Raw genomic sequence first — 23,096 nt, 5'->3', positions numbered from 1 at the left:
CACTGTGAGCTGTAAGGTCTTATATAGACAGGTGTGTGCCTTTCCTAATCAAGTCCAATCAGTTTAATTAAACACAGCTGGACTCCAATGAAGGAGTAGAACCATCTCAAGGAGGATCAGAAGAAATGGACAGCATGTGAGTTAAATATGAGTGTCACAGCAAAGGGTCTGAATACTTATGACCATGTGATATTTCAGTTTTTCTTTTTTAATAAATTTGCACAAATTTCTGAGTGTACATTAATGAGAAATAAAATGAACTTTTTTGATTTTAGCAAATGGCTGCAATAAAACAAAGAGTGAAAAATGTAAAGGGGTCTGAATACTTTCCGTACCCACTGTATACACACACACATACACACATATATATACACACACATACACACTCTCTCACATGTACACACACACACACACACACACACACACATATATACACACACATATACTGTATATACACACACACATACACTCTCTCACACACACACTCACATATACACACATACACTCTCACACATACACACACACTCTCTGACACACGCACATACACGCACTCTCACATATATACACTCTCACACATATACACACATGTACACACACTCTCTCACACATATACACACACACTCACATATACACACACATACACACACTCTCACACATACGTACACACATTCTCTCACACACATACACACACTGACAGGCCATAAGGATTTAATTTTCCAACATGTTCCTAAAGAGCAGCTGTTGAAAATGTAAATAACAACAGAAAGTGATGATTATAAATTATGTAAACTTTAATATTTAATTATAAACAGACCAAAGACAACAAATCAAACGTTGAATCTGAGACATTTTATTGTTTTATAAAATATATTTTCTCATTGTGAACGTGATGTCAGCAACACGTCTCTATAAAGTTGTTCCAGGATCATGTTCACTGAGCTGCATCAACTCTTTTAACAACACTCTGAAAACCTTTGGGAACTGAGGAGACCAGTTTGTGGAGTTTTAAAAGTGAAATGTGGTCCCATTCTTGCCTGATAGAGGATTCCAGCTGCTCAACAGTTCAGGGTCTCCTTTGTTGTATTGTTCATGTCCTGATGCTCCAGATGTTTTCAATGATTGACAGGTCTGGACTACAGGAGGCCAGTTTATCAGTGGACTCTTCTACTAGAGAACCATGCTGTTGGAATACGTGCAGAATGTGGTTGGACGTTGTTCTGCTGAAATAAACAAGACCTTCCCTGAAAGAGACGTTGTCTGGATGGCAGCACATGTTGCTCCAAAACCTGAATATATCATTCAGCATTAATGCTTCCTTCCAGATGTTCAAGCTACCCATGCCATGTGCACTAATGAATCCCTGTACCATCACAGATGCTGGCTTTAGAACTGAGCTGATAACAAGCTGGATGGTCCCCCTCCTCTTTAACCTGGAGGATGCAGCGTCCATGATTTCCAAACAGAATCTCAGATTGTGATCCATCAGACCTCAGGACAGTTGTCCACTTCACCTCAGTCCATCTTCAATGATCTCGGTCCAGAGAAGGCGGCGGTGTTTCTGGATCATGTTTCTATCTGGTTTCTTCTTTGGAGAGTTTTAACAGCATTTGTGGACGCAGCGATGAACTGTGTTCACAGACGATGGTTTTCACAAGTGTTCCTGAGCCCATGCAGTGATTTCCACTCCAGAATAGTGTGTTTTTAATGCAGTGCTGCCTGAGGGCCCGAAGATCACCACCATCCAATATTGGTTTCCAGCCTTGTCCCTTGTGTTCAGAGATTTCTCCAGATTCTCTGAATCTTTTAATGATATTATGAATCGTAGACGATGAAATCCACAAATTCTTTGTAGTTTTACGTTGAGGAACATTATTCTGAGATTGTTGAACTATTTTCCAACACAGTCTTTCAGAGTGGTGAACCTCTCCCCATCTTCACTGCTGAGAGACTCTGCCTCTCTGAAATCATCTTTTTATACCCAATCATGTTACTGATCTGTTGCCATGGTAACCTGATCAGTTGTCAGATGTTCCACCAGGTTTTTTTTTTTTAATCTTTTGTTGACTCTGTCACAACTTTTTTGAAACAGGATTTTACGACTCCACAATATATTTTATTAGAACAGAAACATTTAAGATGTTCCAGGAGCAGCAGGATTTCAGCATGCGGTTCTGGTACTGGTTCTGGTACTAGTTCTGATCCGGGTCATGCTCACTGCTCCTCTCGCTGTCATGAAGGAAAACGTGATGTCACACAGTTCTGTGCACCAATCAGAGTTCAGCAACATTTTACTTTTACTGTCATCAATGAACAAATATGTTTGCAGCAACCAGCAGGAGGCGCTAGCGGCTCTACGGACACATCTGATTGTCACTTCTACAAAACTACAGCTCCAATGAGGCTGCTGTAGATGTGGAGGAGGAGGAGCTTCCTGTGAACCTCAGCAGGAAGTAGTCCAGGCTGAAGACCGTCCCCAAGCCGACAGCAGGGTTCATACTGATGAAGTCGTCCAGGTTCATCTGACTCTCTGGGGAGAAAACGCATCACAGCATGATGACAACATCAGGTCACATGCTACACATCACCACACATGCTCATAACTGGGAGGTCATGTGACCTGCAGTGTGTATGGGCGGGTACGGTGGGGGGGGCATCCTCCAGGATCCATCAGAGTTCTTCATGTGCGATCGATCGGACGCAAAGTTCAACAGGAAGCTGTCAGCAGGAACCACACGCAACTTCCTGTCAGAGACACAGAGACACTTTACTGTGATGTCACTCAGGTGTGTTACCTGTGGTACTTAGGTGTGTTACCTGTGGTACTCGGGTGTGTTACCTGTGGTACTTGGGTGTGTTACCTGTGGTACTCGGGTGTGTTACCTGTGGTACTTGTGTTACCTGTGGTACTCGGGTGTGTTACCTGTGGTACTTGGGTGTGTTACCTGTGGTACTTGGGTGTGTTACCTGTGGTACTTGGGTGTGTTACCTGTGGTATTTGGGTGTGTTACCTGTGGTATTTAGGTGTGTTACCTGTGGTACTCGGGTGTGTTACCTGTGGTATTTGGGTGTGTTACCTGTGGTACTCGGGTGTGTTACCTGTGGTACTCGGGTGTGTTACCTGTGGTACTTGGGTGTGTTACCTGTGGTATTTAGGTGTGTTACCTGTGGTACTCAGGTGTGTTACCTGTGGTACTTGGGTGTGTTACCTGTGGTATTTAGGTGTGTTACCTGTGGTACTCAGGTGTGTTACCTGTGGTACTTGGGTGTGTTACCTGTGGTACTCGGGCCTGATATTGCGGTCCGAGCGGAACCCCAGGGCACCGTAGAGCGTCAGGCTGCAGGGAAACGACAGCTCAGAGTCCAGATCGTAAACCAGAGAGTCCGACTGAAGACCCGCCTGCAGCAGAACCACATGGTAGTCCTGAAACACACAGTGACATCATTAATGATGTCATGATGACCTCAGTACTGTTTATGGTCTGGTTGTTCCATCGGTGAGTAAGAAGATGTGTGACATCACAGACCCAGATCACTGGTTGGTCACCTCGTCCGGACTTCTGTTTCCACAGAGGAACCTGATGGAGAACAAACACAGAACGTCAGCTTTAGAACCAGACCGCGTTCTTTATGATCAGCTGTTGTTCCTTCCTGCTGGACTACTGTTCCTCCTTGTTGTCAGGATGTTTCAGGAACTCTTTAGAACCCTCAGTGAGACCTGACAGGGTTCAACAGACAGATCAAAGTTCTCTTGTTTCAGCTACTCTTCATCGACTTCCTGTCAAATCAGGGAGAGAATTTAAATCCTGCTGCTGACTTACAAAGTTCTTCATGACCGAGAACCATCTGATCTCAGAGATCTTATAGAACCACATCGTCCCCTAGAACCACATCATCCTCTAGAACAGGGGTCTTCAACATTTTTCAGGCAAAGGACCCCCAAGCTGATAGAGAAATGGAGCAGGGACCCCCTACTATATTCAGTGGTGTGAAAAAGTGTTTGCCCCTTCCTGATTTCTTATTTTTTTGCATGTCTGTCACACTTAAATGTTTCAGATCATCAAACAAATTTAAATATTTGTCAAACACAACACAAGTAAACACAAAATGCAGTTTTTAAATGAAGGTTTTTATTATTAAGGGAGAAAAACAATCCAAACCCACATGGCCCTGTGTGAAAAAGTGTTCCCCCTAAACCTAATAACTGGTTGGACCACCCTCAGCAGCAACAACTGCAATCAAGTGTTTGTGATAACTTTCAATGAGTCTTTTCCAGCTGTGGAGGAATGTTGGCCGACTCATCTTTACAGAGTTGTTGTTGTAATTCAGCCACATTGGAGGGTTTTCCAGCACCAACCTCCTTTTTAAGGTCATGCCACAACATCTCAAGAGGATTCAGGTCAGGACTTTGACGAGGCCACTCCAAAGTCTTCATTTTGTTTTTCTTCATCCATTCAGAGGTGGACTTGCTGGTGTGTTTTGGATCATTGTCCTGCTGCAGAACCCAAGTTGGCTTCAGCTTGAGGTCACGAACAGATGGCCGGACATTCTCCTTCAGGATCTTTTGGTAGACGGTAGAATTCATGGTTCCATTTATCACAGCAAGTCTTCCAGGTCCTGAAGCAGCAAAACAGCCCCAGACCATCACACTACCACCACCATATTTTACTGTTGGTATGATGTTCTGAAATGAAGTGTTACTTTTACACCAGATGTAACGGGACATACACCTTCCAAAAAGTTCAACTTTGGTCTCGTCAGTCCACAGAGTATTTTCCCAAAAGTCTTGGGGATCATCGAGATGTTTTCTGGCAAAAATGAGACGAGCCTTAATGTTGTTTTTGCTCAGCGGTGGTTTTGGTCTTGGAACTCTGCCATGCAGCCATTTCTGCCGAGTCTCTTTCTTCTGGTGGAGTCATGAACACTGACCTGAACTGAGGCAAGTGAGGCCTGCAGTTCTTTGGATGTTGTCGTGGGGTCTTTTGTGACCTCTCGGATGAGTCGTCGCTGCTCTCTCGGGGTAATTTTGGTCGGCCGGCCGCTCCTGGGAAGGTTCACCACTGTTCCATGTTTTCTCCATTTGTGGATAATGGTTCTCACTGTGGTTCTCTGGAGTCCCAAAGCTTTAGAAATGGCTTTAGAACCTTTTCCAGACTGATAGATCTCAATTACTTTCTTTCTCATTTGTTCCTGAATTTCTTTGGATCTCAGCATGATGTCTATCTTCTGAGGATCTTCTGGTCTACTTCACTTTGTCAGGCAGGTCCTATTGAAGTGATTTCTTGATTGAGAACAGGTGTGTCAGTAATCAGGCCTGGGTGTGGCTCGAGAAATTGAACTCAGGTGTGATGAACCACAGTTAAGTTGTGTTTTAACAGGAGGGGGCAAACACTTTTTCACACCACTGTATATTGTATAAAATTGTGTTTTATATTAAACTGGAGGAGTGCAGGAGACTTGGAGGGACAGGTCCAGGCTTGGAGGGACAGATCCAGGCTGGTCTCCTGCTGTGAGTGAACCAGTGTCCAGCTTGAGAAAGCTCCTGTGTGTCACTGAATGTGCATTTCTGACTGAAAGATAACATCTTCTGCCTCCATTTATCCATCCGCCACAACATGTTGGATTCATGTTAATGTCTATTTAAAGACATTTAAATTTGTGGAATTTTTTTTTGAAAAAAATAAAAATGAAAAATTGTCTAATCAACCAAAAATTTCACGGACCCCCTGCAGACTCCCTAGGGGTCGCGGACCCACTGTTGAAGACCTCTGCTCTAGAGAATCACATCGTCCCCTAGAATCACATCGTCCTCTAGAGAACCACATCGTCCTCTAGAATCACATCGTCCTCTAGAATCACATCGTCCTCTAGAGAACCACATCGTCCCCTAGAACCACATCGTCCTCTAGAATCACATCGTCCTCTAGAATCACATCGTCCTCTAGAGAACCACATCGTCCCCTAGAACCACATCATCCTCTGGAGAACCACATCGTCCCATAGAATCACCTCGTCCTCTAGAACCACCTCCAACCTTCATGTTCTCCTAGCTTCATGTTCTCCAACCTTCATGTTCTTCTTCTCCTGTGTTCTCACCTTTCTGTTCTCATTGGAGATGAAAACCACCAACAGCTGTTCCAGCGGTGCGGTTCTCTCGGTTCTCACAAACTCACAGAGCTTCCAGACATTTTCTTCACTGCAGAAAGAGAATAGACAACAGAACCACAAACAGTCAGAACCAGCAGAACCAACAGAACAGGACAGTGTGGAACAGGATGTAACTACAGACCTATGAGGAGAAATATCAACACACTCCGCAGCCAATCAGCTGATAGAACTTTCTGTCAACACTCGGTTCTGTTCAGACGATCAATAACAACTGAAACAATAAGAACCTACAGAGTATAGTTTGCAGTATTTACCAGTATTAACAGTACTATAATACTAACAGTACTACAGAGTATAGTTCGCAGTATTTACCAGTATTAACAGTACTACAGTATGAACAGTACTATAATACTAACAGTACTAGAGTATAGTTCGCAGTATTTACCAGTATTAACAGTACTACAGTATGAACAGTACTATAATACTAACAGTACTACAGAGTATAGTTCGCAGTATTTACCAGTAGCAGCTCGTGTAATTGCAGTTTTCGCGGCTCGGTGTGATTCCGTCTTCTCCCTTCATGATCCGGTGTTACGTTGAAAACACTCCACCGGAAGTACACAGGGAATCTTCAAAGTAAAAGCAACGTTTACTAAATCAGGGACCTGAACCTGAATCAGGTCCAACATCCCATAATATCTCTGTGATCCGTCACTAACAAACACAAAGCTGCTCATTAGCTCCTCATGTCAACCAGGGCTCCTCAATCCAGCACGTTCACATAAAAGGGGGCGGGGCTTGCATAATTGACCAATCACAGATATTGACAGCAGAGACATGCTTCACAAACACATGAAATAAACTGATCTCAAAAACTGAAAAAAGACAATCAACTGAAAGATGAATGTAAAACATCACAGACAGAATTAATGTAATTTCATCTCCATTACAACCTTCATCACCCTCACCATCATCACAACCTTCATCATCTCTATCACAACCTTCACCACCTTCATCATCTCCATCACAACCTTCATCATCCTCTCCATCACCGCCCTCATCATCATCACGACCTTCATTCTCTGTTGGAGGACGATATCAGTAAAAACACAAAGATGTATAGGTCATAATGATCACTGGAGACAGAGGAGACAGGATGAGACAGAGAAGGAGACAGGAGAGATAGGAGGAAACAGGATGAGACAGAGGAGGAGACAGGAGAGATAGGAGGAAACAGAGGAGACAGGATGAGACAGAGGAGGAGACAGGAGAGACAGGATGAGACAGAGGAGACAGGAGAAACAGGATGAGACAGGAGGATGAGACAGAGGAGGAGACAGGAGAAACAGGATGAGACAGGAGGAGGAGACAAGAGAGATAGGAGGAAACAGAGGAGGAGACAGGATGAGACAGAGGAGGACACAGGAGAAACAGGATGAGACAGGAGGAGACGTGAGACACATGAGGAGGAGACAGGAGAGACGGGAGAGACAGGTCCTGAAAACCCAGAGACATCACCATGGTAACAGATCCTGTTTAGTGGATTTTCATTGAATTTTAATCCTTTAAAAATGCTCATTGATGTTTATTATTTGTTCTGTCCGTGTTAAAACATGATAAAACAAACATGCGTGTGAGGTCATTGGGAGGAAAAACACATTTTATTCAGAACAAACTGGATTTATTAACATTTCAACATGAAGAGGTCCATCTCCCCATGGCAACACCAGGACGACCTGCGTGTTGGTAAACAAACAGTCAGAACGTTTCATAAAAACAAACTACAGAAAACAACAGCCTGTGTTATCCTAGCAACCACCACGGACCGCTGCTGGGATACCACAGGTGGCCTGACAAGCCCCTCCCCCAGCAGAGGGGGGCAGCAGGTTGCTGGGCAGGTTGCTAGGTGAAGAGGCGGATGGTGGCGTCGGCTCCAGACGAGAAAATCCAGGGCTGTGTGGGGTGAAAGGTCACGTCCAGAACACCGAGGTCATGAGTGATCACATGACCTCTGAGGACCTTCACAGGGACGATCAGCGGGTTCTGCAGCAGGTCACTGGAGGGGGGATCAATAAATCATTGTTGTTGTTGTGGATCAAAAAGTGTTGTTGTGTATCAAAGTGTTGTTGTTGTGTTTTGTATCAATACGTGTTGTTGTGGATCAACAAGTGTTGTTGTTGTGTGTTTGTGTGTTTACTTGTAGACGGTCCCGTGACACACGATGACTGATCCGTCATCAGACGCTGAAGCGAACAGCGGGTAAGCTCTGTGGTAGGCCACGCCCCTCACTGCCTTCTTATGGTGTCTGCAGACAGGAAGTGATCAGTTCCATCAACAAACACAAGAAATCATCACAGATCCATAACTTGAAACTATTGAGCAACACTAACTAATGCGCAGGTGATTGACAGGAGTCAGAGTGATTGACAGGTACGTACCGCAGCATCTTGTAGGGTTTGGTTGAGAGGTCGAGGTCGAACCAGCTCAGCCTGCAGTCATAACTCCCACAGATCACATGATCACCTGAATACAGACAGGCAGGTGAGAAACAGACTCCACCCCCAGTAGTGATGACATCATTTTAATGTTGGCGGCCCCCGAGGATTTGGTGTTCTAGAGCAGAGGTCTTCAACAGTGTAGGGGGTCCGTGAAATTTTTGGTTGATTAGACCATTTTTAATCCCCCCCGCTCCCCAAATTTAAATGTCTTTAAATACATATTGGTTCTAGAGGATCTAGTGTTCTAATAGTTCTAGAGCAGGGGTGTCAAACATACGGCCCGCCAGGGGGTCCAGCTCGGCCCGCCGGATGACTTTGCTAAGTGTGAAAATTACAGAAAGACATAAATTGCATTTCTATGAGAATATGGAGGTTTATGAGTACAAACGTTTTGTTATTTTTTTTTAATGGATCCAGTAATTGCTTCAAAAACAGCGTAAATGCGACGTCTGCTCCGGAGGCAGCAGCTCGCTGTGAGGGAATCTGTAGAGGAGATCCAGGCTGATAAACAGTGGACTGATTCTGAGTTTTTGGTCTTTATGTTTCTAGTTTATTGTAGAAAGACATTAAAATAGGGTTTATCATCCAAAAACCTTCATCAATGATTTAAACAGAGAAATATTGTCGTTATTATTCTATGATTTTACTGGTCTGGACCACCTGAGATCAAAGTGGGCAGTATGTGGCCCCTTAACTAAAATGAGTTTGACACCCCTGTTCTAGAGGATCTGGTGTTCTAGTGGTTCTAGAGGATCTGGTGTTCTAGTGGTTCTAGAGGATCTGGGGTTCTAGTGGATCTAGAGGATCTGGAGTTCTAGAGGATCTGGTGTTCTAGTGGTTCTAGAGGATCTGGTGTTGTAATGGTTCTAGTGGATCTGGTGTTCTAGTGGTTCTGGTGTTCTAGAGGTTCTGGTGTTCTAGTGGATCTGGTGTTCTAGAGATTCTGGTGTTCTAGTGGATCTGGTGTTCTGGAGATTCTGGTGTTCTAGAGGTTCTGGTGGATCTGGTTACCCCCTGGGTGCACAGCGATGCTGGAGATCCACTTGGAGTTGGCCTGTAGTTTTTTGGTCATTTCCTGTTTGACCAGGTTGTAGATCCGGACGGTGCGCTGTGTGGCCACGAAGAAGTAGGGCCGGACCGGGTGGAAGGACACACACTGAACCAGACCTTTGTTCTTCCTGAAGGGGTTCTGGCTCCGCCTCCGGCTCACCTGATGGATAAATACCTGCAGGTGGCTGGAATGGTCTGGCATCACAGAAGCCAGGTAGTCTCCTTTAGTGTGCCACGCCACCTGGTGGACAGCCTGAGGACACCAACACCGACCAGTTAGTCAAGTCCAGTTCTGGACCACAGTCTCAAACTCAACCAATCAGAAGCCTTTCTCACTTTGGGATGTTGTATTTTAAGGCGGATCCCCTGGTTTAGCTCCTCCCCATCAGCCTCGCACCAGACAATAGGCCCCTCCCCTTCTGAAGACTCGCCCTCCTGCTGACCAACCAGGAGTCGCTCTGATGACGAGAGGACCTGTCTGTCTGCCAGAGACGGAGACAGGATCAAGACCACCGAGTCCCTGAAACAGAAAGAGAGAGAGAGAGACAGGTGAGCAGACAGACAGGTGGACGGACAGACAGGTGAGCGGTCAGACAGGTGAGCAGACAGACAGGTCCTTACAGGGCGACAGCCAGCAGACAGACAGAAGAGTTTGGATTCCAGGCGACACTCTTCACAGCTCCGCCCACCTGGACCGTCTTCATACAGCGAGACGAACAAACCTCCCAGAACCTGACGGAGCCGTCATCACTACCTGTAAATAAATAAATGATCACCTGACAGATTATAATTTATCACGATTTATTAACGGATGATTAACAAGTGATTGACAGGTGGATGCTGTTACCTGAAGCGAGCCACTGTCCTGATGGAGACACACTGATGGAACGAACCAAACCACTGTGACCTCGATACACCTGAAACACAGGAAGATGATGTCAGTGACAGTCACCTGACTATACGTGTGTGTGTGTGTGTGTGCGTGCATGTTTACCAGAGACTGTGTTGTTGGAAATGGCTGCAGGTCTTTTGGTTTTGGCAGTTTGGGGATCAAATCCTCTGGATTAACGTTCACCTGCAGACAGACAGAATGAGAGGCAGACAGACAGAATGAGAGACAGACAGAGAATAAGAGACAGACAGAATGAGAGACAGACAGACAGAATGATAGAGAGAGATTGACAGACAGAATGAGAGACAGACAGACGTACTGACCCTCATCTTCCTCTGACGAGGACACAGGTAAAGGTCGAGGCAGCGTTCAAACCTCTCGTGGATGAAACGAGAAAATGACGGAACCTGACGGAGACTTGAGAACCTCATCGGAACAAACGGCAGCTTCCTGTCTGACGGATCCTGCTGCTCCCACAGGGACCGCTGTGGATGGACAGGGAGGCGGACAGGTGGGGAAATTTACAGGTAAAGATTTCTGTTTTTTAATCTGCTCCATTTTAAAACCAGGTGAGGTCACCAGGTGACGCACCTCCTCGTCAGTGAACAGGTACTCCGGCGGGGGGTTGTAGGACTCCTGGTGACCAGGTAGAGGGGTTTTGGGGGCGGGCAGGTGCATCCTGTGTTTGGACAGGATAGAAGAGTCCTCAGTGGTCCACAGGTCGTAGTAGCGGCCCCTGCTGTCCTCCTCCACCCGCCGAGGCTTGATCCAACCCATCTTTATAGCATGGACCAGTTTAGACACCTGCAGACAGACAGGTGAGAGTCAGACAGGTGGAGACAGAAAGACAGGTGAAGGGAGACAGACAGACAGTTTTTTTTTTTACCTTCTCCTTTTCAGTTAGTGACGGGATGAAACTCCGTTTATCTGCAGGTCTGTTAGAGACCGGATGAAGCATGACATCATTACTGAAGAAGTCCACGGAGGGCTGAGGAAGAGGGGGGGGGAGCAAACGTCAATAACAGGTAACATTCTCTGTATCTACTGATTGTAACATTTAAGAGTTTGCATTAACAAGTCTCCAGATGTGTTCAGGTGCGTCCTGGTGTCTGGCAGACAAAGGTGAATGAAGCTTTACCTGAAAACACCAGGAACATGCTTCCTGAGTCTGGGCGGAGCCTGACTGTTTCACCTGAGTGTACCTGGTACTCGTTGAAGTTGATGTCTCCAAACTGTCCTCTCTGGAGACGGTTGACCAGCTCCACCTGTTCGTCGGACAGCACCATGTCACTTCCTGTCTGCTTGTTGTGGACCGTTTTCCTGCGGAAAGACACGTTAGCAGCATTAACTGGTGAAGAAGACTTTACAATAACTCACCTCTGTCTAAATCCATCACACAACAATAACACCGTTGCACTGCTGTTTGTTTAATTAAGTTTAGTTTAATATTATTCTTTTTTTATTTGTATATAATGTGCATTTAAAAAAAAGTATTAATATTTTTTACTACCGCTACTTTATATTTGTCATTTTTATTGCTTTGTCCTGTATATGCTGCTGTAATGTAAAAATTTCCCTTTGAGGGATAAATAAAGTCTGTTCGTCCGTCCGTCTGTCCCTCTTAGCATTCTCTAGCCAGCTCACCAGTAGTCCGGGTTCTCCATTTTGTCCAGGAAGTCGTCGAGCTCGTCCTTGTTCCTGATTGGCTTAAAGATCTTCTTCCCGTCCAGATCGTAACCAATGTGAGGAAAGTCTTTGTACCACTCCATGGGAATGTTCCCTACTGTGTTCCTGATGTCCTGCAGAACGACCAGAACCACGACATTGGAGAACATTAGAAAACAACAGAAGATGGAGAACGGAACTGAACACGACCCTGAAGAGGAACCCTGAGAGAACCTAGAGGGAGACGACCGAGGAACATGAGAGAACCTGCCAGAACATGTAAAGAGGAACCTCAGAGTTGTGAATACGAGCTCGTCTCACCTCTTCATCTGAAGAGTCGTGCTCGTACTCGTCTCCTCCCTTCTTCTTCTTTTTCATCTTCTCCTCCTCCTCTGACTGCAGGTAGAACAGAACACAGGTGACGTTCTTTAGGAGAACAGGTGAGTCACAAACAGCCAATCAGCTGTTGGAATAACACACAGGTTACCCACCTGCTGACTCTGTCCCTCCTCTTCACCGCCATCATCATGTGAACCCTCCTCTTCCTCGCTGTCACTCCCAGAATCCTCCAGTCCTGAGTAGACGCTGTCCTCGCTTTCGTCGTCCTCCTCTTCCTCAGCTGGTCTGTTGTTGAAGTTGAAAATCTAAAGAAGAAACAGAACCAGTTCAAAAATCTGAGAATTTTAGATGAACAAACATTGAAAGTGTTTTATGTCAAATATAAATATCTTCAAAGCAGGACTTGATTTCTGTTGTTTAAACAATGTGTGAGGAACATTAAAGTCTGACTGTAAGCTAAACATCCTAAAACCGTCAGATAATGAATGGAGTTTTGTCTGTGTTGAAAAATTATTTATCTCTGCTGACACAAACAGCAGAGCTAACATGCTAACAGCAGCAGTCTGTAAATTAATGGAGTCACACTGAAAACAAACCTGTCATCGCACATGTGCGGTGAGCTGCTGTTTACACTTAATAAAACACTAACTAAGCTTCTGCTAACAGGACCATCGACCTGACAGATACTGCCGGTCTCCATTCAGAACTCCATTCAGAATGTGAACATTTTAAGCATTTTAACGTTTCTCTGCGGATCTTTAACTCGTGTGGGGATTGGTTGGGCTCGGTCCGGTTTGCGGTTCGGTCCGGCTCCGGTCTGTGAACGTTACTCTCTGGTCATCTCCATGGAGTGTTCTCGCTCCGATTTAATTGGCGGATCGCAACCAACTTGAATAGGTGCATGCCGCCACCTACTATACCGGAGTGTGGAGTTTCAGGGTGATAGTTTCATTACCGTTTTAACCGTCTACCTGTTAGTACCATCTGACCTCTGCAGCTCATCCAGAATGCAGCAGCTCAACTTTAACCTCCTAGATTCACTCACACTACTCCGCTCCTCCTCCTCCTCCTTTACCTTAGTATCTAGAACTTTAGTATCTTAAAATAGAACTTACTGATAGAACTTTGTAGTTTGGCTTTCTGGAAGATAATTGTATTTTCTTGATTCTTGTTGTTCTGGTTTTGTACCCTCATGTTGAAATGAACTTATTGTAAGTCTTTGGATAAAAGAGTCAGATAAATGTAATGAGATGAGATGAGATGTGATGAAATGAAATGAAATGGGAACTCATCAGCTTTGCGTTGTTTGGGAGGATTTATTTGCAGCATGCTGAGTCTCAGAGCTCTGAACTGGATTCTGTCTCATGTTTCTGATGAACTCTTGGCTGCTGCTCCTACATCCATAATCTATACATGATGGGGTTAGGGTTAACCCTATGATGGCCCTATAGATGTCCAGCAGTGACTGTTTATCTGCTCCACATTCATAGCCAGAAACTCATCTCATAACATTGAGCACCTTTTTACATTTAGTTTCAATATGCTTAATAAGAGTTCTCCACAAGCATCTTTCCTCAAACCACAGCTCTAAATATTTAAACTCGCTCCATACTTTGTCCATATAATTGAAGATAAATATTGTTTATATTTCTCTATATCATCCCTCTCACCATCTGAACTATCAGCCATGAGAGCTGCACTCACGGTACAGATGTTGCTAATCCGCAAAATTCTGCTGTTTTCTGTTAATCCCGTTTTTCAACACGTTTCTTCTTCCAACACACAGCAGCGTGTTTCCATGCACCGGTTAGCATGCTAACGGCTCGCCGCCAGTTTCTCCCCTGTTCACCCAGTCAGTCTTAAGTTTCTCACCTGCTCCCGGTCCCGGTCCCGGTCCTCCTCGTTACTCCTCTTCTTGACGGTCTTCTCGCGGACTTTCTTCATCCCTTCTCTCGGTTCGTTGCTCAGCATGTTTTTGCTGCGCTCCTCCATCAGACCACGTTGGCTTCTTCTTCTTCGTCTTGTTTTCCGGAGGTTGGCCTCCAGCTGATCGGCTCATTACCGCCTCCTGCTGCTCCGGAGAGCAACATACTGATTAAAGGTTCCAGTTCGGTTAAAGTCTCCTGAAACGGCCACAAACATGGCGTTTATTTATGTACATGTCAGTTACTAAAACCTTTTTCTGGTTCTGTTATGAATAAAGTTCTCTTTATTTATAGCAGGACTTATTCCAGAACCACATCCTCCTCACATGGATGTCGTGTTTACATGTTACATACATGTTGTATGTTGTTACATGACGGTTTGCTTACGTGTCTGTTGGTTGTTTAAACCTTGTTCCGGTTCCGTTACAAATAAAATTCTCTTTATTTCATTAATCCCGGGAAGGTTCTTTAAATCACTCGGTGTTTTTAATTAGAAATTATCCGGATTACGGTCTCCTACGTCACAACGCCACCAAACGTTGACGTTACGTTCTGTTGTGACGCCATCAGTGTGCGCCCGCTCTCTGGCTACGCAGTTGTTAGTTTGATCGGATTTGTTGGAATTTTCCGCTGCTGAGTTTAAAGAGTCCTCTGGAGACCGGCCGAGCCTGGCAGAGTCCAGAACCGAGCCTGGCAGAGTCCAGGACCGAGCTGTGGTCCCGACCGGACCGTGTCCTCTAACGCAGCGCAGTTCATTTGTGTGTTTGGCTCTTTGAGGATGGCGCTAGCGGCGGGCTAACTGTTAGCATCTTGGCTCAGATTAGCTCCGCTGTGTGTTTGATTTGGGATTGTTGATGGAGTGTCCAGGAGGAGGAGGTGCTGTGCTGGGCGGCGGGAACGTCCCGGCATTCCTAACGAAGCTCTGGACCCTGGTGGAGGACCCGGACACCGACCCGCTGATCTGCTGGAGCCCGGTTAGCATGTTAGCTTCCCTGAGCAGAGCTAACTGCTAACAATTAGCAGGCAGCGTCCTTCCAAATTCAACTGGATGTAAACAGTTAGCCTCACACCACACAGCTAACAGATGGCCGTATAGGTACCGGAACCAGGTGATCAGAGTCGATCACCGCCGATCGATCAAGCCGGTTCGATTTTTGTCCGACTTTGAGCCCCATTTGCTCTAACGTCATTTAACCTAGCTAACAATAACCTCGCGGCCGCAAGGCATTATGGGATCTAAAAGCTGATTGGTTCAGATGTTTTTATGACGTTTACAGAAAGTTGTATTATTTTGAAAAGGATGGATTGAGATTGTATTTTATTGAGAAGGTTTGTGATGTTGATCAGTCAGAGAGGATCAATACACTGTGATCACTGATCAATAACACATCACCGTTCAGTGTGGAAGATGTTAACGGTCCATGATCCATTGGTTTGTGTTCTTTGTGTCAGAGTGGAACCAGCTTCCATGTGTTCGATCAGGGTCGGTTCTCTAAAGAGGTTCTACCAAAGTTCTTCAAGCACAACAACATGGCCAGCTTCATCAGGCAGCTCAACATGTGTGAGTATCAGCTGTTACTGCTGCTCTCAATAGTAACAACAACTGATCAATATATAAACAGCAACTGATCAATATATAAACAACAACTGATCAGTTATTCAGACACTTAAGTGAGGAATACCTGAGAACACCTGTAGCAGGTGGGGAGCAGGTGGGGAGCAGGTGAGGAGCAGATGGTGAGGAGGAGGTGAGTAGCAGGTGGGGAGCAGGTGGGGAGCAGATGGTGAGGAGGAGGTGAGTAGCAGGTGGGAAGCAGGTGGGGAGGAGGTGGGGAGCAGGTGAGGAGCAGATGGTGAGGAGGAGGTGAGGAGGAGGTGAGTAGCAGGTGGGGAGCAGGTGAGGAGCAGATGGTGAGGAGGAGGTGAGTAGCAGGTGGGGAGCAGGTGGGGAGCAGATGGTGAGGAGGAGGTGAGGAGCAGGTGGGGAGCAGGTGAGGTGGGAGCAGGTGGGGAGCAGGTGGGGAGCAGGTGAGGAGCAGGTGAGGAGGAGGTGAGGAGCAGATGGTGAGGAGCAGGTGGGGGTAGTTTATTGATAGCTCTGCTGATGTTCTCAGATGGGTTCCGTAAGGTGGTGCACATCGAGCAGGGTGGTTTGGTGAAACCAGAGAGAGACGACACCGAGTTCCAGCACCCGTTCTTCATCAGGGGACAAGAACACCTGCTGGAAAACATTAAACGCAAAGTCACCAACGTACGTACACCTGAGAACACCTGTATATTTTTTTTATTGTTAATATAAACCGAGCAGGCGGAAAAAGAAACCTATAAACCTGCAGCTACAATTCCATTTTGCGATGTGTCCATGCTCTCCACGGTAACAGTATCGCTGATCTGATTGGTTCAGGTGTCATCTGTACGTCAGGAAGAAGTGAAGATCTCTTCAGATGAAGTGACCAAAATCCTGGGCGATGTCCAGGTGATGAAGGGAAAACAGGAAACCATCGACTCAAGGATCATCGCCATGAAACAGTAAGAACTGCAAAGAGAACCAGACCTAGAACCAGAACCTCACAGGGTTCCTGCCATCAGTCCAGCAGACTGAAGCCTGTTCTTTCATGTGTTCCAGTGAGAACGAGGCTCTGTGGAGGGAGGTGGCCAGTCTGAGACAGAAACACGTTCAGCAACAGAAGGTCGTCAACAAGGTACAGACATGTGGTCCTGAGTACTGGGAGAACGCAGTGGAACATGGTAGAACGTGCTAGAAACAGTAGAACAGTGAAACGCAGTAGAACGCGCTAGAAACAGTAGAACAGTGAAATGCAGTACAACACGGTAGAATGCAGTAGAACACAGTAGAAACAGTAGAACGTGGTAGAACACAGTGAAACGCAGTAGAAACAGAATGCGGTGGAATGCAGTAGAAACAGTAGAACACAGTGGAAGGTGGTGGAACGCAGTAGAAACAGTAGAACGTGGTAGAACACAGTGAAACGCAGTAGAAACAGAATGCGGTGGAATGCAGTAGAAACAGTAGAACACAGTGGAAGGTGGTGGAACGCAGTAGAAACAGTAGAACGTGGTAGAACACAGTGAAACGCGGTACAACACGGTGGAATGCAGTGGATGTACCGTTGTGTACACAGAGTTCTCTTGGATGGGGAGGATCAGGTGTGAGGTCACCTGAGGACGAGGTATACATGCTGACCTGACAGTGTGTCACCACACGGATCAGCCTATAGGAGTCTGTTAGCACACATGCTGCATGATGCTAACGGGAGCTACATAACCATATTAGCACATTAGCTTAGCTTTCAGTTGAAGTAATGCTTCGCTGTCTGTCTGCAGCTGATCCAGTTCCTGGTGTCTCTGGTCCAGTCCAACAGGATCCTGGGAGTCAAGAGGAAGATGTAAGTTCACCACTAATAAACACATTCACATGTTTCCAGCTGCTGGTCATCATACTCACCAACTCCTGTCTCTGTCTGAAGTCCTCTGATGCTCAACGACTCCAGCTCCACCCACTCCATGCCCAAATACAGCCGGCCCTTCTCATTGGAGCACATGCAGGTAACCTGCCTCAGACTCACCTGTTTGCATCACGATATAGATTTTAAGGCAGAAGCAGTTCAACTCAGCTCAGGAAGGAATTTTGACCTTACACCAGGTTACAGGTAACAGTTAACAGGTAATAGGACAGGTAACAGGACAGGTAACAGGTAATAGGACAGGTAGCGGGTAACAGGTAACAGGACAGGTAGTGGGTAACAGGTAATAGGACAGGTAACAGGACAGGTAATGGGTAATAGGACATGTAACAGGATGGGTAACAGGACAGGTAACAGGACAGGTAACGGGTAACAGGACAGGTGACGGGTAACGGGTAATAGGACAGGTAACAGGACATGTAACAGGACAGGTAACGGGTAATAGGACAGGTAACAGGACATGTAACAGGACAGGTAACGGGTAATAGGACAGGTAACAGGACAGGTAACGGGTAACAGGACAGGGAACGGGTAACGGGTAATAGGACAGGTAACAGGACAGATAACAGAACAGGTAACAGGACGGGTAACAGGTAACAGGACACTTAACAGTGAACAGGATAGGTAACAGGTAAAAGGACAGGTAAAAGGACGGGCAACAGGTAACAGGACAGGTAATAGGACAGGTAACGGGTAATAGGACAGGTAACAGGACAGGTAATAGGACAGGTAACAGGACAGGTAACAGGACAGGTGACGGGTAACGGGTAACAGGACAGGTGACAGGTAACGGGTAATAAGACAGGTAACAGGACGGGTAACAGGACAGGTAACGGGTAATAGGACGGGTAACAGGACAGGGAACGGGTAACAGGTAATAGGACAGGTAACAGGACAGATAATAGGACAGGTAACAGGACGGGTAACAGGTAACAGGACACTTAACAGTGAACAGGATAGGTAACAGGACACTTAACAGTTAACATGATAGGTAACAGGACAAGTAATGGGTAACAGGTAACAGGACGGGTAACAGGACGGGTAACAGGACAGGTAATAGGACAGGTAATGGGTAACAGGTAATAGGACAGGTAGCAGGACGGGTAACAGGACAGGTAACGGATAACAGGACAAGTAACAGGTAACAGGACAGGTAACGAGTAACAGGACAAGTAACAGTTAACAGGTAACAGCACAGTTAACAGGACAGGTAACAGTTAACAGGTAATGGGACGGGTAACAAGTAATAGGATAGGTAACAGGACGGACAACAGAACAGGTAACAGGACATGTAACGGGTAACAGGTAGTAGGACAGGTAACAGGACAGTTAACGGGTAACAGGTAATAGGACGGGTAACGGGTAATAGGACAGGTAACAGGACACTTAACAGGATAGGTAACAGGTAACAGAACAGGTAACAGGACACTTAACAGTTAACAGGATAGGTAACAGTTAACAGGTAACAGGACCGGTAACGGGTAACACAACAAGTAACAGTTAAGAGGTAATAGGACGGATAACAGGTAATATGACAGGTAACAGGACGGGTAACAGGACAGGTAACGGGTAACAGGACACTTAACAGGATAGGTAACAGGTAACAGGACAGGTAACGGGTAACAGGACAAGTAACAGTTAACAGTTAACAGGACAGGTAACAGTTAGAGACCACAGATCACAGTGTGTTGATCAGTGATTGGTCGTCAGTGAGTCATGTCTGTCTCCCGTCTCTGCAGGCTGCAGCCAGTCTCTTCTCAGCTGACTCCCCGCTGACCTCAGGGCCCATCATCTCTGACATCACAGAGGTGGCCACACCCCCTTTAGACGATGTGGTCAGTGATTGGACAGACCCAGGGTGAGGACCAATCAGAGCAATGTCCTGTACTCAGTCAGTGATTGATTATTCAGACGTCCATCATACTGCCTGACTTACCTGCAGAGAGAGCCAATCAGTGGACATCAAGGAGGAGCCGTCCAGTCCCGAGGTGGAGGTGTGTCCTATTCTGGAGGGAGTTGTCACTGTGGATACGCCCCTTTCCCCCACCACCTTCATCAACTCCATCCTCCAGGACAACGAGACGCAGCTTCCTCCGACCACCCCCTCAGCAGGTAGTAACACCTGGGTCGGTATATTGATCAGATTATCAGTGAGGTCAGCAAATAAATACAGACTGTCTCTTCTGTAGCCACGCCCATTGTTGTGATGAGCTCTGCCTCCACTGGGCTCCTCCCACCAGCCCCAACCAGACAATCACCTGCCTCTGGCACCACATCACACTCTGGCCCCGCCTCACACCAGCAGAAGTGTCAGACCATTGCCTGTATCGACAGGTAAGTTCACCCGTGTTCGCCTGTGTTCACCTGGACACAGGTGTGACACTGTCAGGTGACTGCAGGTACAGATCAACCAATCACTGATCAAACATTCGTTGGTTTCAGGATCTGTTATTGATCAGGTGTGTTACTAAACCTTCTGTGTTTCCCTCAGACCCCGCCCCTCTCCCTCTGCAGGTGGACTCTCACCTGACGTTTGGCGCTTCGTATCGACACAAACTGACAAGTGAATCAATCAATCTTTAACGATCAATAACATTATGAACGACACCTGTGAAGACACTTGACAGTTTTCTTTTTCTCATGTGCATTAGATCAATCCGCAGCTGAAAGTAGTCCCAGTAACTATCTAAAGAACCAAACAAAGTGTGGCTCAATCCGCCGCTGAAAGTAGTCCCAGTAACTATCTAAAGAACCAAACAGAGTGTGGCTCAATCCGCCGCTGAAAGTAGTCCCAGTAACTATCTAAAGAACCAAACAGAGTGTGGCTCAATCCGCCGCTGAAAGTAGTCCCAGTAACTATCTAAAGAACCAAACAGAGTGTGGCTCAATCCGCCGCTGAAAGTAGTCCCAGTAACTATCTAAAGAACCAAACAGAGTGTGGCTCAATCCGCCGCTGAAAGTAGTCTCAGTAACTATCTAAAGAACCAAACAAACAAACAAACCTGTCTCTGTCCTCCTGTCTGTCTCTCAGGTCAGAGCTGTTTGATCATGTGGACAGTATTGACAACAGTCTGGAGAACCTTCAGAATGTGTTGAACTCACAAAGCTTCACCTTCGACTCGTCTCCGCTCATCGAGGTCAGTCTGTCTCCTTAATGTGTCTGTGTCCCCATTAACTCTGTGTGTGTCCCCGTTAACTGTGTGTGTGTGTGTGTGTGTGTGTGTGTGTGTGTGTGTGTGTGTGTGTGTGTGTGTCCCCGTTAACTGTGTGTGCGTGTGTTTCTCTGTTAACTCTGTGTGTGTGTGTGTGTGTGTGGTTCCCTGTTAACTCCGTGTGTGTGTGTGTGTGTGTCCCTGTTAACTCTGTGTGTGTGTTTCCCTGTTAACTCCGTGTGTGTGTGTGTGTGTGTCCCTGTTAACTCTGTGTGTGTGTTTCCCTGTTAACTCTGTGTGCGCGTGTGTGTGTACATGTGTTTCCTTGTTAACTGTGTGTGTGTGTGTGTGTGTGTGTCTCCCTGTTAACTCTGTGTGTGTGTGTGTGTGTGTGTGTGTGTGTGTGTGTGTGTGTGTGTGTGTGTGTGTGCGCGCGCGCGCGCGCGTGTGTGTTTCCCTGTTAACTCTGTGTTTGTGTGTGTCCTCAGTTCTTCAGTACTTCCTGTCCTCCCGGAGACTTTGATCTGGACAGTCTGGACACGGTGAGTTCAACATTTCTGACTTTTATTTTGTATCCACTTTCTGTCTGAGTGATTTTCAGAATAAGAGCAGATGATTTGGTTACCTGAGGGCCCAGGTGGATGCACAGGTGTGAGGTCATTTCTGTGTAGGTGTTTGTGTTGTTGATGATGTCACACCTGTTTGACTGTGATGTCACTGTTTCCTGTCAGCTGCTGTCTGAAGAAGCTCCTAAAGGAAGTGATGAAAGCCACACAGGTAACAGACACACACCTTTATAGAGACAGCTACTCCTCACTACATACCTGTTGTCATGGTGACACCATGCTGCTCTCTGATTGGTGCAGGGAAACAGCTGGTCCAATACACGCCTGTTCAGATGTCTGAACCAATCAGCCTCGGGGAGGGCGGGGCCGACCTGCCATCCCTACTGGAGCTGGAGGCGCAGCCTTTCTTCAGCCATGACCCACCCACTGATGACCCGGGAGCCTCCCTGCTGAGCGACGCCCACCTAGACTCTGACCTCTGACCTCTGACCTCACCAGGAATGTGACAACTCCTTAGTTACCATAGCAACAGGACACTGAGCAATAGATGATGAAATCAATCCATCAGTTATAGATCAATCATGAGGTCAAAGGTCATGTTTTTATTATGCAGATGTCATTGATTGATATTAACCCGTTTATATACCCGTCTTCTTCTTCTACTCTTTTTATTTTAGAGTTTTCTTCTTTGCTGCTTAAATTAAATCGTTTGTTTGTTTGTTTGCTGTTAAAAAGAAAAAGTGTGACGCTTAGAGATCCGGAGTCACATGATGACCTGTCGGTCTAATCAGAGACGGTCAGGAGCATGTGACCCCGGTTCTCCGTGTTCTGCATGTGGAAGTCACATTTTATGGCTTTCTTTGTTTTCATGTGTAAAATATAAATATAAAGAAGAATTTGAATATTTAAGTTACGAGTGTTTGTCTTCCTCCCGTCACCTCGTTACCATGGAAACCAACTCACCTGTGCTGCAGCTGGACAAGAAAGAGACTGGTACCTGCAGTGTTGAGGTGGTCCAACGTGAGGGTCAGTTCAGGTGGTCCGAGTTCTACGGGTGGCTCGGGTTCTACGGGTGGTTCGGGATCTTCGGGTGGTTCAGGTTCTTCGGGTGGTTCGGGATCTTTGGGTGGTTCGGGTTCTTCGGATGGTTCAGGTTCTTTGGGTGGTTCGGGTTCTTCGGATGGTTCAGGTTCTTAGGTTCTTTGGGTGGTTCGGGTTCTTTGGGTGGTCATGATGACATCACACCCTGCTCATCACTAGAAACATCACTCCACCTCCTATATAGAATTAGAACTGAATTTAATATACTATGTAATATAATGTAGTTTCTACTTGTTATAGTTCTATTAAATGACCCATTTGGTGAAGTCAGGTCTTTTTTGGTCGCTCCGAGCACCCGTACCGTAACACCACGGATAA

At 46.2% G+C, this 23,096-nt stretch overlaps 3 protein-coding genes across 5 annotated transcripts; 1 reads left to right on the top strand and 2 right to left on the bottom strand.

The window, feature by feature from the left end:
• Window positions 1–2,173: 2,173 nt before the first annotated feature.
• ntaq1 (N-terminal glutamine amidase 1) lies at window positions 2,174–6,842 on the bottom strand. Its single transcript, XM_069687995.1, has 6 exons — window positions 6,626–6,842; window positions 6,094–6,193; window positions 3,525–3,575; window positions 3,273–3,421; window positions 2,618–2,742; window positions 2,174–2,527 (listed from the first exon to the last, which is right to left on the bottom strand). Exons 1-6 carry the CDS (start codon window positions 6,685–6,687, stop codon window positions 2,385–2,387), a joined length of 630 nt encoding a protein of 209 aa, XP_069544096.1. The 5' UTR covers window positions 6,688–6,842; the 3' UTR covers window positions 2,174–2,384.
• Window positions 6,843–7,764: 922 nt separating this feature from the next.
• Window positions 7,765–15,027, bottom strand: bop1 (BOP1 ribosomal biogenesis factor). 2 transcript variants are annotated; one of them, XM_069688000.1, is made up of 17 exons: window positions 14,862–15,027; window positions 14,422–14,672; window positions 12,687–12,854; window positions 12,532–12,594; window positions 12,190–12,344; window positions 11,748–11,865; window positions 11,432–11,533; window positions 11,137–11,349; window positions 10,869–11,030; window positions 10,648–10,728; window positions 10,501–10,570; window positions 10,275–10,407; window positions 9,990–10,173; window positions 9,615–9,906; window positions 8,544–8,628; window positions 8,303–8,410; window positions 7,765–8,161 (listed from the first exon to the last, which is right to left on the bottom strand). In XM_069688000.1, exons 2-17 carry the CDS (start codon window positions 14,539–14,541, stop codon window positions 8,008–8,010), a joined length of 2,208 nt encoding a protein of 735 aa, XP_069544101.1. In that variant the 5' UTR covers window positions 14,542–14,672; window positions 14,862–15,027; the 3' UTR covers window positions 7,765–8,007. The 2 variants fall into 2 exon arrangements, with proteins under 2 accessions (XP_069544101.1, XP_069544102.1); XM_069688001.1 differs by having other exon boundaries at window positions 12,532–12,606; window positions 12,702–12,854; window positions 14,422–15,027.
• Window positions 15,028–15,081: 54 nt separating this feature from the next.
• On the top strand, window positions 15,082–22,586 carry hsf1 (heat shock transcription factor 1). 2 transcript variants are annotated; one of them, XM_069688002.1, is made up of 15 exons: window positions 15,083–15,448; window positions 15,927–16,035; window positions 16,589–16,725; window positions 16,879–17,003; window positions 17,101–17,176; window positions 17,820–17,881; window positions 17,963–18,041; window positions 19,699–19,817; window positions 19,902–20,071; window positions 20,149–20,293; window positions 20,451–20,522; window positions 20,991–21,096; window positions 21,600–21,653; window positions 21,843–21,888; window positions 21,978–22,586. In XM_069688002.1, the coding sequence occupies exons 1-15, from the start codon at window positions 15,329–15,331 to the stop codon at window positions 22,157–22,159; spliced, it is 1,602 nt and encodes a 533-aa protein (XP_069544103.1). In that variant the 5' UTR covers window positions 15,083–15,328; the 3' UTR covers window positions 22,160–22,586. The 2 variants fall into 2 exon arrangements, with proteins under 2 accessions (XP_069544104.1, XP_069544103.1); XM_069688003.1 differs by lacking the exon at window positions 20,451–20,522 and having other exon boundaries at window positions 15,082–15,448.
• Window positions 22,587–23,096: the final 510 nt, after the last annotated feature.

Source organism: Brachyistius frenatus, unplaced genomic scaffold, assembly GCF_029030835.1.
Source record: "Brachyistius frenatus isolate BFR_SWC_R1_liver_20210118 unplaced genomic scaffold, ASM2903083v1 Contig_513, whole genome shotgun sequence".
In the NCBI taxonomy this organism is placed as follows: domain Eukaryota; kingdom Metazoa; phylum Chordata; class Actinopteri; family Embiotocidae; genus Brachyistius; species Brachyistius frenatus.
This window is presented reverse-complemented; position numbering and strand designations above follow the sequence as displayed.

Coding starts and splice junctions, on each gene's coding strand:
- ntaq1 (XM_069687995.1), bottom strand. CDS start 6,687: ATGAAGGGAGAAGACGGAATCACACCGAGCCGCGAAAACTGCAATTAC. Junction 6,194..6,625: donor AATTACACGAGCTGCTACTG/GTAAATACTGCG, acceptor CTCTTTCTGCAG/TGAAGAAAATGTCTGGAAGC. Junction 2,743..3,272: donor ATCAGGCCCGAGTACCACAG/GTAACACACCCA, acceptor TGTCTCTGACAG/GAAGTTGCGTGTGGTTCCTG.
- hsf1 (XM_069688002.1), top strand. CDS start 15,329: ATGGAGTGTCCAGGAGGAGGAGGTGCTGTGCTGGGCGGCGGGAACGTC. Junction 17,004..17,100: donor AGGATCATCGCCATGAAACA/GTAAGAACTGCA, acceptor CATGTGTTCCAG/TGAGAACGAGGCTCTGTGGA. Junction 19,818..19,901: donor AGTGATTGGACAGACCCAGG/GTGAGGACCAAT, acceptor ACTTACCTGCAG/AGAGAGCCAATCAGTGGACA.
- bop1 (XM_069688000.1), bottom strand. CDS start 14,541: ATGGAGGAGCGCAGCAAAAACATGCTGAGCAACGAACCGAGAGAAGGG. Junction 12,595..12,686: donor AGCAGGTGGGTAACCTGTGT/GTTATTCCAACA, acceptor TCAGAGGAGGAG/GAGAAGATGAAAAAGAAGAA. Junction 12,345..12,531: donor ACGACTCTTCAGATGAAGAG/GTGAGACGAGCT, acceptor GTCGTTCTGCAG/GACATCAGGAACACAGTAGG.